The sequence below is a fragment of the Pseudophryne corroboree genome, chromosome 1 (genome assembly GCF_028390025.1).
Source record: "Pseudophryne corroboree isolate aPseCor3 chromosome 1, aPseCor3.hap2, whole genome shotgun sequence".
Taxonomy (NCBI): Eukaryota; Metazoa; Chordata; class Amphibia; order Anura; family Myobatrachidae; genus Pseudophryne; species Pseudophryne corroboree.
Genome location: NC_086444.1, coordinates 710,659,482 through 710,674,330, shown reverse-complemented (window position 1 = coordinate 710,674,330; position 14,849 = coordinate 710,659,482). Strand labels below are relative to the sequence as shown.

The window sequence follows — 14,849 nt, the reverse complement described above, 5'->3', positions numbered from 1 at the left end:
ATGTAATACTACAATGATGTAACGCTTATTAACCTTGATAATATGGAAAGCTGTTTGAGCGATTGAGACGCTAAGAAAACCCTTTACAGTAACTAGTGAAAACACAAGACCTGGTTTGGATTTAAAAACCACTCAGGCTCTAACACCTTCGTGGATAATTCTTTTAGAGTAAAAAAGGGAAAACAGTACAGCTTATACACTACAAAACTAACATCAAAATCTAAACAGAATAACAAGGAATAATATGAACAATAGCGAACGATCGCAAACACAAGCAAACAGAATGAGTACACAATGAGACCAAATGGCAAACACAGAGGATAACAAAATGGCTACAGAGAACTTACACACGTGTGAATGATTCGCAAGCGCGTCCTGGATCCAGCCCTCAGCCTTCAATGTGAAAACCTTGCAAAGAGAGTGAGTGACTGGATAGGCAATGGTGGTCTTTACATACACAACATACAGTAACAATACAATGGTCCCTATAATCTCATGGTTCATTGGACACAGGAATGTGTCTCTGCATTATAACAAAAGGTCATAGGTGGGTTTGAACAGGTGGGCTGTGCCTTTCTCCAACTGCTCAGGTGGGAGGTATCCTCAGGATTCCCGCAGCATGGATAATGAACAACAAATACAGTAAATGTCTATAAACTACTTTTGTACATAACTATACGCAGGAGCGAGCAATCTCTTCCTAACCAACACCGAAATGTTACCATTAAAATACTCTACAGCTGGATACTAGACACCACCGTTCAACCTTTATCTGACCCTTCCTATCATGCAAAGAGGAATCTCTCTGTCCACGAACCGTTTAAACTAAACATACTTGCTGACATTGTTAAGGGGAATATTATCTATAAAACACACTATATGGGTTAAATATGCTATGATCGAGTCGCACGCTAGACGCTTACAAACTCTACCGTAAATGCGCATACACCGCGCGTGATCGCCGGAGCGATCTTTACGCAAATTGCGGATATGTGCACGCACGGCAGAGCGTGTGCACGTGCAGCGGGCATGTGCATGTGCATGAGGGGTTAGTACAAGGCATATGTATCAGGATATTTTTCGACTTTGACAGTCCACCCTTTGGCAGTCAACAATAACTGCCACTATCTAACAATTTAAGCAGAAAAATATATTACCATAAAATACCTTATTATGATTGGGAGTAGGGAGGAGAGGAGAAGGTGGGAAATGTATGACCTAGTGAGATAGTAAAAAGCATGTATGTATGAAATCCATGTCTGAGGGGTCATGTATCATCGTGCCGTACATGTTATAAAAATAAGCTTCGAGGTATTGCGAAGTATACATTGAATCCTTCTTATCCCGTATTAAGGGTCTGTAAGTGGGCTAACAAACTCTACCGAGCTCTTTTCGGCTTTTGGTTCCAACAAATGGGGTGCACATTAGTTGATGATACATGAAGGGGGAAAATATGTGAGTGCTAATATATGTGTCTATATCACCTGTCGACTATGTGTGCCACTACCTGAAGATAGAAGAGATGAAGATAAGAAACATGCGTTATAAATGCATTCGTGTGAATATATATATGGTCGTCCTTGGGCGTCTGTTGGAGTTTTGTTGATGTCTTGTTGAAGTCTTGTCCAGATTGCTGTATCTTTGCTGTGTGGCAAGCAAAGCTCTTCAAGTGTCCATAAAAATTTAAGTCTCTAACAGTTCATCAAATGGCTGTGACAAAGTTCATCAATGGTCTGTATAATGGGTCATCAAATTCTTCTTCCGAGTGGGTGTCTTTTTACCTTGGAGAAAAACAAAGGAGAAACGGGTAAAAGAAACGGACCGTGGAATCACGTCTTATCACAACATTGTCTCGATTGATGGGTCATAAATTAAACTAGTTGTTGTTACAATGCCCTCGCTCCTCAAACTCATCAATTTGGTACTTCGCTTGCAATTCATTAAAATTTGAACACATCTGAATATCAAACCAATCATTATGACAACTCCTAGGATACATAAGAGGAATTTCCCTACAGCAACGATAACATTTTGAGCCCATTCTCCTAAACCTGAGTTCCAATTGCGTGGGTTCAACCATGATACCCAGCCGGTCAGTTCATTACCCACAGAAGCAAGGGTAAGGTTGTGTCTCCTTCGGAACTCCCACTTCAATTGCAAGATATCGTCCATCTTTTGATCTATGACCTCGGTTGGGTCCTCAGTGCTGTTTGTGATATACGTATAACACTTCACACCATACTGAGTTGCTAGGGTGACACAATACCCTCCTGTCACTGCTGTGATGTAATTGAGAACCATCCTGTGCTGGATCAGTTCCGTTTTGTAAGCTTGCAATTCTCTCCCAGTATACCTAAAGGTGTCATCATACATCTCGGTGATATTGTCTATCAGGTTCGCTAGCGCGGTAATATACCTAAAATTTATAACTCCTCTGGCGGTGCGGGTGATATCTAGCGCGAGCAGGAGTTGAATCCCGGTGGATTCGTGGATCAAATCAGAGGCTGCATGCTCTGTCCTATCTATAAGGTGTCTCTTTACAATGTGTTCGTAATGGGTGTGAGTGTAAGGAGCTTGAGCATTGCGGTGAACGTCTTTCATTCTATCATGGGTAATGGTCATTACTTCTGGTAACACTCTTCCAATGTAACACAATCCCTCTGAGTTTGGGGCAAGCCACTTATAGGCCTTCCTCCCACATATGAAATATGCATCATCGGGGAGGACATATGGGACAGAATATGACATCACCATATTACAAACCTTCCAGGTGAAAAATCTTATCCCTAACTCTCTCATCTGACTAGTACACGTATCAGGTTGTATGATATGCGCACAGTATCCTGGTGATACTTCTCCAACTCGCATGGGCCTACTTCCTAGAGTGTACCTATATTGGAAATATCTTCCACTGTTGGCTATTTGGCGTATAAGCTCTGAGTCTATGGGCATTCTATCGGCTCTGTGTGAGAATGTCATGGTTCGGTTGTTCCATGTCACTTCCCAATTTCCCGGCTTTCGGGGATTTGAAATGTTAAAACATATTAAGGACCTATCCACATGATATTGGTGGAGCTTCAAACTAGGAGGCCTAGAAATATTAAATTTCTTGTCCACCGGTCTCCCACCCCTTAATTCAAGTACCTCATCTATTGTTAAAGAGTATGGCACTAGTCCTGACTTTCTATGACCTTGAGGTACTTGTGAGCACACCCAGCATTCCGTTTGGTTTAAAACCTTACCCACTAATGAGTGATAGTCACTCAATGGATGACGGTCCATATTGATATTAATGCTGGACTGACATCTCTGGATGCACCCGTCCTCAACTATGTTGTCACAATTCCTACAGATACAATTCTCTTCAGCTAACAATCCTTCACAATGTCTGTTAGTGTCATGGCTACCAGATCGTTTTCTGATACTCGCCTTTGCTCGGTGATTGTGTTGCTCTCGGAATTCTACGAATCTATCCTGATCATCAGAACCCATTCCAGATCCTTTCTCGACCTCACTGGTACTCTCACCGAAACAGACTGCTCTGGTCAACAACAGGGTCAACAGGAAAACACGGACTGCAGTCTCTTGGGGCGAGTCCATCTTACAGGAGGAGAAAGAGAAAGTTGTAATGGGGGTACCGAAAATAATTGAAGAGAAAGAAAAATGTTACGATAATTTGTCCTCTAGTCTTGTTGTTCTTCTTGCTCAGATGTCGTCTCAACAGTGCTGTCTCTCAGTCTTCCCAAAACGAACACTCCAGTGATACGATATTCTTTCTGAATCAGCGATCTTTCTGTAAGGAGCATAAATCTTGCATTACCATTTGTCTAACTGTTGTGTGACATACCATCCGTAAAACATGAAAGAACAAAAGAGAGAGAGAACAATAGAAAAAAAAAACATTGTCAGATTTCCGTTCACCATCAGGCTGTCACACCAACATGTCCATCGGTATCTCTGCACAGTCTCCCCCACCAGTATTTCCACTCTCCACCCTTTGTGTTTGGCCAGACACAACGATGCTGGTAAGATATACTGGGGTTGGGTAGACCTCTGAAAAGACCAAGTAGACATGTGACGTTTGAGCTGTCTGGTGAACGTCAGAGATGGAAAGGAAATATTTAAAGATAAATCACAGAGTTTACCTGGCCGCCCTTTTGTCTACAAGGAATGACCTACCAATTACATCGACTGTAACCTCAGGCTTACTATCAAGGCTAATAATCAACTTCACTGGCTGCAAATTACAGGTGCGGCCCAAAATTTTTCCTATAAGATCCCTGATTACAATTACGTGCGTTATCTCGTTGTCTAGGGGGTTTATATACCTTATGTGGGTCTCTAAACATACAATTCCGTGCATAATGCCCTTCCCTCTGGCAGTTATAACATTTTATCACATTCGACTTACCCACAGGGGTCTGGGGCTTAAGCTGATGTGGCTTCGTTGTCAGGGCCTGTCTACTTATTGTCATTTGCTTACTGCCCTGTGACTCCCTGTGTCTTACGATGTTCCGATCATGCTCAATAGCGGTCTCTCTCAAAGCAGCCACCGACATACCTTTCCAATTAGGTTGAGTGGTCTGTACCCTTGTTCTCAACACTTCCTTTAAACCATCCATTAATACAGAAACCGCTACCTCTCTATACTCTACAATGTGAGGTGCAATTGTCTGTGCATAACATACAATACCGTACTTACCTGTGGACACGACCTCACCTGACCCTCCGTAAGGGGGCTTGACTACTGCCTTTACCGATTGGGCCGTGCCCACCTGGGTGTCTCGTATGATGGCTGCTGGAAAAAGTGCCGACATTGTGCTGGGCTCACTTTCTTGCTTGTGATCCTGAGGGAAGTTTAACATGGGGTGCAACTTGCACGGGTTAGAATTTGTACATTTATCAGTTTTACTTCTATCATTATTACATTTATTACGCTTACTATTATCATCATTAATACATTTATTAAGTGCACTATTATCATCATATCCCAGTATGCCATTCTCTGTAGCCATTGTTTCTCCAGTCCAGTTGCCATCAGTTTCCTGCTAAGATGGGAACCAGCTGCTTGAGCTAATCCCCTTTGTATCTCACCTTCCTGTTGCCATAACTGTAAATAATCATAATGTCTAATCCGTTGCTTGCTGGATTTTATTAGACATATCCTTCTCCTTAAATTTTGCAAAACCTCAGGATTAAAACTGCCTACCCTGGGAAACTACTCCCCATCGTTCACAGTCATACGTTCCCACTCATTGCATTAAACCTCTGCGTGTGATCCATATTTTTCACACATTATGTACCTCGCCGACCCTGCTGGCCGCGGAATAATATCAACCTGAACCTTGGTTGATCGTCCCTTACTTGAGCAACTGGCCCCCATTCTTTGCAGGTATTGCCTTCTCAGCGAATTCCTACAGAAACCATGTTCCCAGAGGTAAGGCGACGGTGAAAGTCCAACGAGTGCCTTCACCCACTCTCGCCCATGTCGACCAATATGCCCACACACTGCTTCAGCGCTGGCGTACTCAACCCAGGGCCCCTATGTAACTTCTATTTACTGGAGCGTGTGGGAGTATGCTGCCCTCCCCAGTAAGTATCAGTTGCTGAAGAATTCCTGAGTGATCAGCGAACCTCCCTTAAAATAAAAAAAAACCTACACAAATCACGTTAAAATGTACAAATAGTGTTTATGATCCCGCAAAGCGTACGCAAATTGCGTAATGGGTATCAAGGTAACCAACTAATGCACACAATTACATGCGGTACAGTCGCACTGCGTATAAGTAACTATTACTTATCCGTAGAGCGACCAGCGGAATTGGTTGTTTAGGCTGCGAAACCTTCAGCCGGAGCGTATTCTCAAAACGGGCCTATATGGGTACTGCACCAACCCCCAGGGCTGCGCTCACTACCTCTGACCTTTCTTAAGTCAGGGTCTGCAGAAACTTCGTATAGGTACTTTTAACGAATTTCTGACTTTCGCGGACCTTCTGGTCTGCTGTAACACTAATTGCTCCTTTTACCTTATTCACTGTTAACGTGAGATGGCCTTCTCCCACGCCACCACGTGTTCACTTCACGGGTATCCTTCTACGAGATCTCGATTTCCGGGGTTCACACCAAAGAAAACTTTACTTGCATACACACGCTCTTTCACTTCATATATACTTTGATTTTTCTGTACAGAAAATTTCTTTCATTCAGGTAACACAGGCTAATCCCAGAGGTAATGCAACGAGAGGAGGATCTTTTTAAACTAAATTTTGGAAACTGAACAAATTTGTGCTATTATCTCGTGGCTTCCGTATCTACTACTAAAACAATGCTATCGTGTGATTTGTATTTAGTGGGCGTATCTGTACGCACGTTGCGTAATTTACGCCACGTGTGTAGGCCTTTGTGTTGTGTACGCTGTCTCGCACTTGATCAGAGACACGTGTACACATGCCGGATACGTCCGCAGTAACACAAATAACACGCTTCTATAAATGCAAACGATATTTAACTATAATCGTTTACCAAGCACCACACAGTATCTCCTGTATAACCGTTATAACTGGGTCAGGCTGCGTGCGTGTTTTACAATTACTCCCTTAAGTATTACTTTTACTTTTAACTAAATAGCAACAAATTTTCTCAGCACGTGATCAATTCTAATGGCAAACAGAAAGGTAGATATGTGAAAATACGCAAATGGAAATACAGGTGTGTGCGTGTGTTGCGTGCGCAATTTTCACCAATACAGAAATTTAAACAGATTTAAAAGACAATATCTTAATGTTCTTACCTTTCGGTTCCGGATCCCACCAGCATCCCTACAAACCAAACGGAGCAGACACTTATCTAATCAGCACTTACCGTATCCCCGACCACCGAATGGCTAACAGGGGATACTACCTTCCCGCCCTTTGCTGATGGATAAAGTCTGCCTGGTTCCGCTTGGTTGCGGATATGAGGAGGCCCGGACGATGCCCCCAATTGATAATGTCGAATATTAACTTTAAACATAAGCTATATACTATTTACGGACTAAGTACGCTATTGGCGCACAGAGTACCGTAAGGGTACGCACTTAGCGTAGCAGACGCTAGGCCGTGGGCACGACGCACGAGCGACACGTACGCTCACAGACTCACGCTTAGTATCGAACACGCTAAAAGGCGTCCCGAGTACCGTAATGCTACGCTATCGGCTTAGCGGACGCTGCGCCGTTCGAGTGAGACACGAGCGGCGCAGACGCTCACAGAATGACACACAGTAAACCTTGTTAACAACACACAGTAAGGGTATGCTTATACTCAAAACCTTAGCAATGTAATACTACAATGATGTAACGCTTATTAACCTTGATAATATGGAAAGCTGTTTGAGCGATTGAGACGCTAAGAAAACCCTTTACAGTAACTAGTGAAAACACAAGACCTGGTTTGGATTTAAAAACCACTCAGGCTCTAACACCTTCGTGGATAATTCTTTTAGAGTAAAAAAGGGAAAACAGTACAGCTTATACACTACAAAACTACCATCAAAATCTAAACAGAATAACAAGGAATAATATGAACAATAGCGAACGATCGCAAACACAAGCAAACAGAATGAGTACACAATGAGACCAAATGGCAAACACAAAGGATAACAAAATGGCTACAGAGAACTTACACACGTGGGAATGATTCGCAAGCGCGTCCTGGATCCAGCCCTCAGCCTTCAATGTGAAAACCTTGCAGAGAGAGTGAGTGACTGGACAGGCAATGGTGGTCTTTATATACACAACATACAGTAACAATACAATGGTCCCTATAATCTCATGGTTCATTGGACACAGGAATGTGTCTCTGCATTATAACAAAAGGTCATAGGTGGGTTCGAACAGGTGGGCTGTGCCTTTCTCCAACTGCTCAGGTGGGAGGTATCCTCAGGATTCCCGCAGCATGGATAATGAACAACAAATACAGTAAATGTCTATAAACTACTTTTGTACATAACTATACGCAGGAGCGAGCAATATCTTCCTAACCAACACCGAAATGTTACCATTAAAATACTCTACAGCTGGATACTAGACACCACCGTTCAACCTTTATCTGACCCTTCCTATCATGCAGAGAGGAATCTCTCTGTCCACGAACCGTTTAAACTAAACATACTTGCTGACATTGTTATTTGTTAAGGGGAATATTATCTATAAAACACACTATATGGGTTAAATATGCTATGATCGAGTCGCACGCTAGACGCTTACAAACTCTACCGTAAATGCGCATACACCGCGCGTGATCGCCGGAGCGATCTTTACGCAAATTGCGGATATGTGCACGCACGGAAGAGCGTGTGCACGTGCAGCGGGCATGTGCATGAGGGGTTAGTACAAGGCATATGTATCAGGATATTTTTCGACTTTGACACTGGTTTGCATAAAAAATATTTTTTAAAGTAATACTTGGTGAATGAATAATTATACTGAAGTGTACAGCAGAGTACAGTACTTTGTTACCTGAAATACCACATGACAATAACAGGTTTGGACAGTGTATTCAGTGTCCCAATACAGCATATAGCACAAATGTTTTGCATGCTGTTACTGGTATAAAAATTATGGTATCCGATCTCTAGGTCGACCACACTTAGGGCGACAATGTCTATGTCAACCACTATTGGTCAACAGTAAGTAGGTCGACATGGTCTCTATGATAGTATGTTCTAGGTCGACATGACAGAAGGTCAACATGAGTTTTTCACATTTTTTAATTTTTTTTTTTAACTTTTTCATACTTTACGATCCACCTGGACTACAATTGGGAACGGTAACCTGCCTTTTGCTCGTCATGCGAGGGGAGACGGTGCACTAATTGGGGTTCCCAGTCACTGTACGGAGAAAACAACACCAATTTTTATTTGTTTTTTAAAACTCATGTTGACCTTTTGTCCTGTCGACCTTGTACATGTTGACCTACAGACCATGTCGACATAGAAACCATTTTGACCTAGTTAATGTCGACCAATAGTGGTCGACCTAGACAATGTCCACCTAAGTGGGGTTGACTCTATGATCCACACCCAAAAATCATAAAGTACAACACAGTCAATTTGAAAATGTAAAACTGTTCATAAAATGCTGCTCATATGGTGCAATAAATATGTTAATACTATATGTACCTACAGAAGAATGTATATCAAGTGTACCATTCCGCAAACCATTTAAAAGTCTAAATTGGGCACTGTAGGCAAAAAATGGGAAATGTATGTTACATTTTTATTACCAAATATAAGTAGGATCTGTTCCCACTCTAAACTCTGGGGCATTGGAGAACAAAATTAATCTAAACTGGGTATGAGTTGAAAACCTCTTTAGTACTATATTTAGTTAGGCATGATGAGATATATGGAGGCAGTCTCAAAGTTGTACACTTTATAGTGAGGTCTGTGTGGGAGACATTTGGCTACATTTTTTTTAATAAACTGATTATCGGAATTGATCAAATATTTACTTCACTAATGTATGAACCTATTGTGGAATAACCATAACCTTGGAAGGACCCATAGGGACCACCTCTCTGTCTTAATTGTAAATGTATGTACAGTAGTCTAGAAGTAGTCTATGTACAGTAGTCTAGAAGTAGTCTATGTACAGTAGTCTAGAAGTAGTCTATGTACAGTAGTCTAGAAGTAGTCTATGTACAGTAGTCTAGAAGTAGTCTATGTACTAAGTCTAGAAATCCTCTTGAAGATTTAAATGTCTTTTAATGGGGATGATGCTGAGTCTTTATTTTATTGCTGCACCCAATGATCTTCTTACTGAGAAGTGGCTTAATACTGTCTTGGTGCTTTTAGACGTACCATTAAAACTTGTACCAGCCCCATGGTTGGCTGTGTGAGTGGTTCTGTGTCTCCGATCGGTAACCATTGGCATGCATGCGCAGTGTGACTCAGATGCATTCATGGACTTACAACATTGGGTGATTGTGTGTAACATGTCACAGTCACTGCATCCACCTCTGAATCAAGTCCATTATCTCTGCCGGTAGTAATTAACATGCTATTCAGCTACATTTATCTAAACATGTAAGGTCTCATTGATTCAAATTCAAACAAGACTCCCTTGTTAGTGTACCAAATGGTACTGTATGGGGTCCATGCTATTACATTCTAGGCCTGTGAGACATGTATGGACCCAATTACAGTTAGTAAACACATGTGACCAGGCTAACTTGTTCTTCACCTTTAGTAGTCCCCTTTCCCTAAGCCTAATTAGTACTCGGTTGTTACCAGGATTTATGCAACAGAAAGAGTTATTTTTCATGGTGGGATATAGGATTCCAAAATAGAAAGTAATAATTCAGAGACAGAGAAGGCAAAGATAATATCAAGCCATGTACAACAGTGAGATACAGAGCCAATTTGGTATAATGCTCCCTGTATTGTATGTTGGCAATCAAGCAGGTAATGCATTGAATAAATTGTCATAAACAGCTCTGTTAAATACCAATTTTCCATACATGTCAATGTCTGGATAAAATGATGCCTATGTGCTTGACCATGCCAATACTTCATGCCATACTGTATATGCTGATGCTGGGGTAACTGTATGAAACAGTGATAAGAGTGGAGAAGTGAGCCAGTGGAGAAATTGCCCATGGGAACCGATCAGCTGCTCTGTATAATATTTATAGTATGCAAATTATAAATGTTACTTCAATGCTGATTCTCAACTGGCTCACTTCTCCACTCTTATCACTGCTTCATACATTTACCTCAGTCTTCCAAATGACTTCTAGAATGTGGAAAAGATGTACTGGCGCTGGCTGTTAGTCAAATAACAAATACCAATGTATAAAATATAACAAATTTATTTAGACATTCATAAAAGGCAGTAGAATACTCCCATTCATCAAAGAAAAATAATATAAATATAGCAGCTGCTAAAATTCATATGTCTAAAAATGCAGGGTACCACTATTAATCGTGTTTGTTGGATATAATGTCCACAGCTTCTGGCTAGGGCTCTATTTCCACATTGCTCACAAGTCATTAGATTACATAATTATTTACCAGACTTGCTTCCGGATGAGAAAAGTCCCCCTAGGTATCTTTGTGCAGATAAGATCCAAATGGCAGCAGGGGAAAGTCCGGGTCTGTGGTGTACTTGTGTTGGAAAAAATCCGGTGGATGCAAAGAGTCCATAGGGTGCCAGAAAGTCTGTTAAATAAATCCAGTGCCAGTGGACCTGCAAGATGTGGCTCAACGCGTTTCGCTGGTCTGGTCACTACCAGCTTCCAAATGACTTCTAGCTTGATACCTCTTTACCTCTTTACTAATGTGTTTACCGATGCCATAATAATATATTTTTTATGTTTGACAAGTTATGTGTGTTTTCTTAGTTTACTAATACTTGAGTTGTACATGTCCAAACTGTTACTAAAAGGTGAAAATAAATAAAATGTGCCTAAATGTGCATTATAAAGGGGTAAGTTATACATATTATTTGTGACTAACTAACTTGGCTCTGTGTTGCATTTAGTATGTTTACTACTGATCCACTGTTAACATTGTTACTCATAGTTTGCTGTTTTACTGTAGGTGTGGCAACATACACTTGCATCACTCCTGATGGAATATGGAATCCTCAAGGACCTGATTTAAGCAATTGCTCTTCTCCATGGATCAGTCATATTGGGCAGAAGGTAAAAATTGATACAGTGGGGCATTTATGATACAACAACTGGAATCTGAGTGCAAAAGTACCTTTGTATATGAAAACATTCCAAAGGAATAACCAAAAATATATAGTTGTGTCCTTGCTCATCCTTGTCACTAGGTGCGGCAATTGTGGGTCGTTTGCCGCAACTATCATTAGGATTGCATGGGTCACATGCAGGTCCAGCTAGTTGGAATTGTGATGCGAATGCATATGTTACCTGTTCGCGGGAAAGCTGACTGCCGACGCATCTGTATACTACCCTATTAGAGGCATATTTGGCTGGTCGATTAGAAGCCTTTGCAAATGTGTTCTGTCTTCTGGGGCATATTTTTCGAGACATAGATGGGGTAGGTGTACTAAGCTTTGGAGAGTGATAAATTGGAGAGTGATAAAGTACCAGTCAATCTGCTCCTAACTGCCATGTTACAGGCTGTGTTTGAAAAATGACCGGAGCTGATTGGTTTGTACTTTATCTCTTTACTTGATCACTCTACAAGGCTAAATACTGTACATCTGCTCTACAGAGATACAGTATGTGACTAAGGGGCCTATTTATCACCATCCGCATGCAGGATGCGGATGACAGGTGATAAAATCTCCCAAACTCGCACTGCGATAAGTGATTACATCACATGGATGTATCAATTATTGCATGCAGGAACAGAGCTTGTGATCAAACTCTGTCCATGCGATGCCTCTTCGCAGCATCATCGGGGTATTTTCATAAAAAAATACTCCGATGTCCTGCTGCGCATGCACTGCCCCTGCCGACATCACCACTACCGACCTCACCCTGTCGCGACTACCCCTGCGCGCCGCAGATCCCCCCCCGAGCAGGATAACCTGTCCAGGGAGCCGGTCCGCGCTGCTTCCGGAGGCTGCCGGGCACCGGGTCCTTCTCCTGCGCTGTGACCCACGGTGCTGTAAAGTGCGCTGACGTTTTCAGCGTTACTTTACTGCACCAGGGTCACATTGCAGCACATGGGGGGCCCGGCAGCGATAACCGGAGCAGCCGGACACCGGCTCCCTGGACAGGTGAGTATGTTTATTGTTTTGTTTTTTACACATTGATCAGCTTGTGTGTCCATCGGACACGCAGAGCTGATCACTGGAGCCCGGTCCCCGCTCAGCTTTCTCTGCCAGGGGCAGAGAACGCTGGGCAGAAGGGTGCTTATCGCAGTGCTGCCCTGTGAACTCGCTAGCCTGAGCCGGCGAGATTATCACAGGGCACACTGCGGTATTTTTTCAAATTTTTTGTTTAGTAAATCTGGTCAGATCGCATTTCCCATTATAAGTATGGGGAATGCGATGTGGCTTACTAAAGAAAGTGAATTAAAGGGTTTGGAGCAGTTTTTCATGAAAACTGCTCCAAATGCCCTTTAATACATTCAGGTGATACTAAAATAATGTGAAAAGGCTGTGAAAACACCCTTTTTTCACAATATTTTAGTAAAAATAATGTTAATAAATAGGCCCCTAAGAATGAAAAGAGCATGACACTTACTAACATGGCAGCCATCACAAGTATAACAGGGTAACCATCACACACATCCTTAGTGACAATGCAGAATACATGTACAATGACGGAGGACATTTGTTTTAAACTAATTTCATGTTTTGCCATTTTTGTAATTGACATACAGTAAGGGTGTGTACACAGTCACACGGTGAGATATTTTCTTTCGATTTTGACTATATAGTCAAAATCGCAAGAAAAGTTAGTGCAGATTGCAAGGTGAAAGTCAGCTTGCGATCCCGATTCGATCCCGATGCGCGGTCCCGCCAGGTCGGCTACGCAACAAAAGATAGACGAACTCACAGACAGTATAACATAACATACACAGGAGGTGATGGAATAACTAATAAACACAAAGTGAACGGAGAAGCCCAAAGGCTCAGGAATTGGGTGTCTCCCTAGTGTCAGGAATGCTCAGATGGAATAAAGCGGACAATGAAGCGAGGTGTAGTGATTTATAGAGATGAGCGCCTGAAATTTTTCGGGTTTTGTGTTTTGGTTTTGGGTTCGGTTCCGCGGCCGTGTTTTGGGTTCGAACGCGTTTTGGCAAAACCTCACCGAATTTTTTTTGTCGGATTCGGGTGTGTTTTGGATTCGGGTGTTTTTTTCAAAAAACACTAAAAAACAGCTTAAATCATAGAATTTGGGGGTCATTTTGATCCCAAAGTATTATTAACCTCAAAAACCATAATTTACACTCATTTTCAGTCTATTCTGAATACCTCACACCTCACAATATTATTTTTAGTCCTAAAATTTGCACCGAGGTCGCTGTGTGAGTAAGATAAGCGACCCTAGTGGCCGACACAAACACCGGGCCCATCTAGGAGTGGCACTGCAGTGTCACGCAGGATGTCCCTTCCAAAAAACCCTCCCCAAACAGCACATGACGCAAAGAAAAAAGAGGCGCAATGAGGTAGCTGTGTGAGTAAGATTAGCGACCCTAGTGGCCGACACAAACACCGGGCCCATCTAGGAGTGGCACTGCAGTGTCACGCAGGATGTCCCTTCCAAAAAACCCTCCCCAAACAGCACATGACGCAAAGAAAAAAAGAGGCGCAATGAGGTAGCTGACTGTGTGAGTAAGATTAGCGACCCTAGTGGCCGACACAAACACCGGGCCCATCTAGGAGTGGCACTGCAGTGTCACGCAGGATGTCCCTTCCAAAAAACCCTCCCCAATCAGCACATGATGCAAAGAAAAAGAAAAGAAAAAAGAGGTGCAAGATGGAATTGTCCTTGGGCCCTCCCACCCACCCTTATGTTGTATAAACAAAACAGGACATGCACACTTTAACCAACCCATCATTTCAGTGACAGGGTCTGCCACACGACTGTGACTGATATGACGGGTTGGTTTGGACCCCCCCCAAAAAAGAAGCAATTAATCTCTCCTTGCACAAACTGGCTCTACAGAGGCAAGATGTCCACCTCATCTTCACCCTCCGATATATCACCGTGTACATCCCCCTCCTCACAGATTATCAATTCGTCCCCACTGGAATCCACCATCTCAGCTCCCTGTGTACTTTGTGGAGGCAATTGCTGCTGGTCAATGTCTCCGCGGAGGAATTGATTATAATTCATTTTAATGAACATCATCTTCTCCACATTTTCTGGATGTAACCTCGT

At 42.4% G+C, this 14,849-nt stretch overlaps 1 protein-coding gene across 8 annotated transcripts in view; it reads left to right on the top strand.

The window, feature by feature from the left end:
- Window positions 1-14,849, top strand: part of ADGRL3 (adhesion G protein-coupled receptor L3) — a 1,270,535-nt gene that overhangs the window by 639,491 nt on the left and 616,195 nt on the right. For all 8 annotated transcript variants that reach the window (XM_063914936.1, XM_063914945.1, XM_063914955.1 and 5 more), the window contains exon 8: window positions 11,581-11,684. In XM_063914936.1, the coding sequence (XP_063771006.1) occupies window positions 11,581-11,684 (104 nt within the window). The remainder of the gene's footprint in view (window positions 1-11,580; window positions 11,685-14,849) is intronic.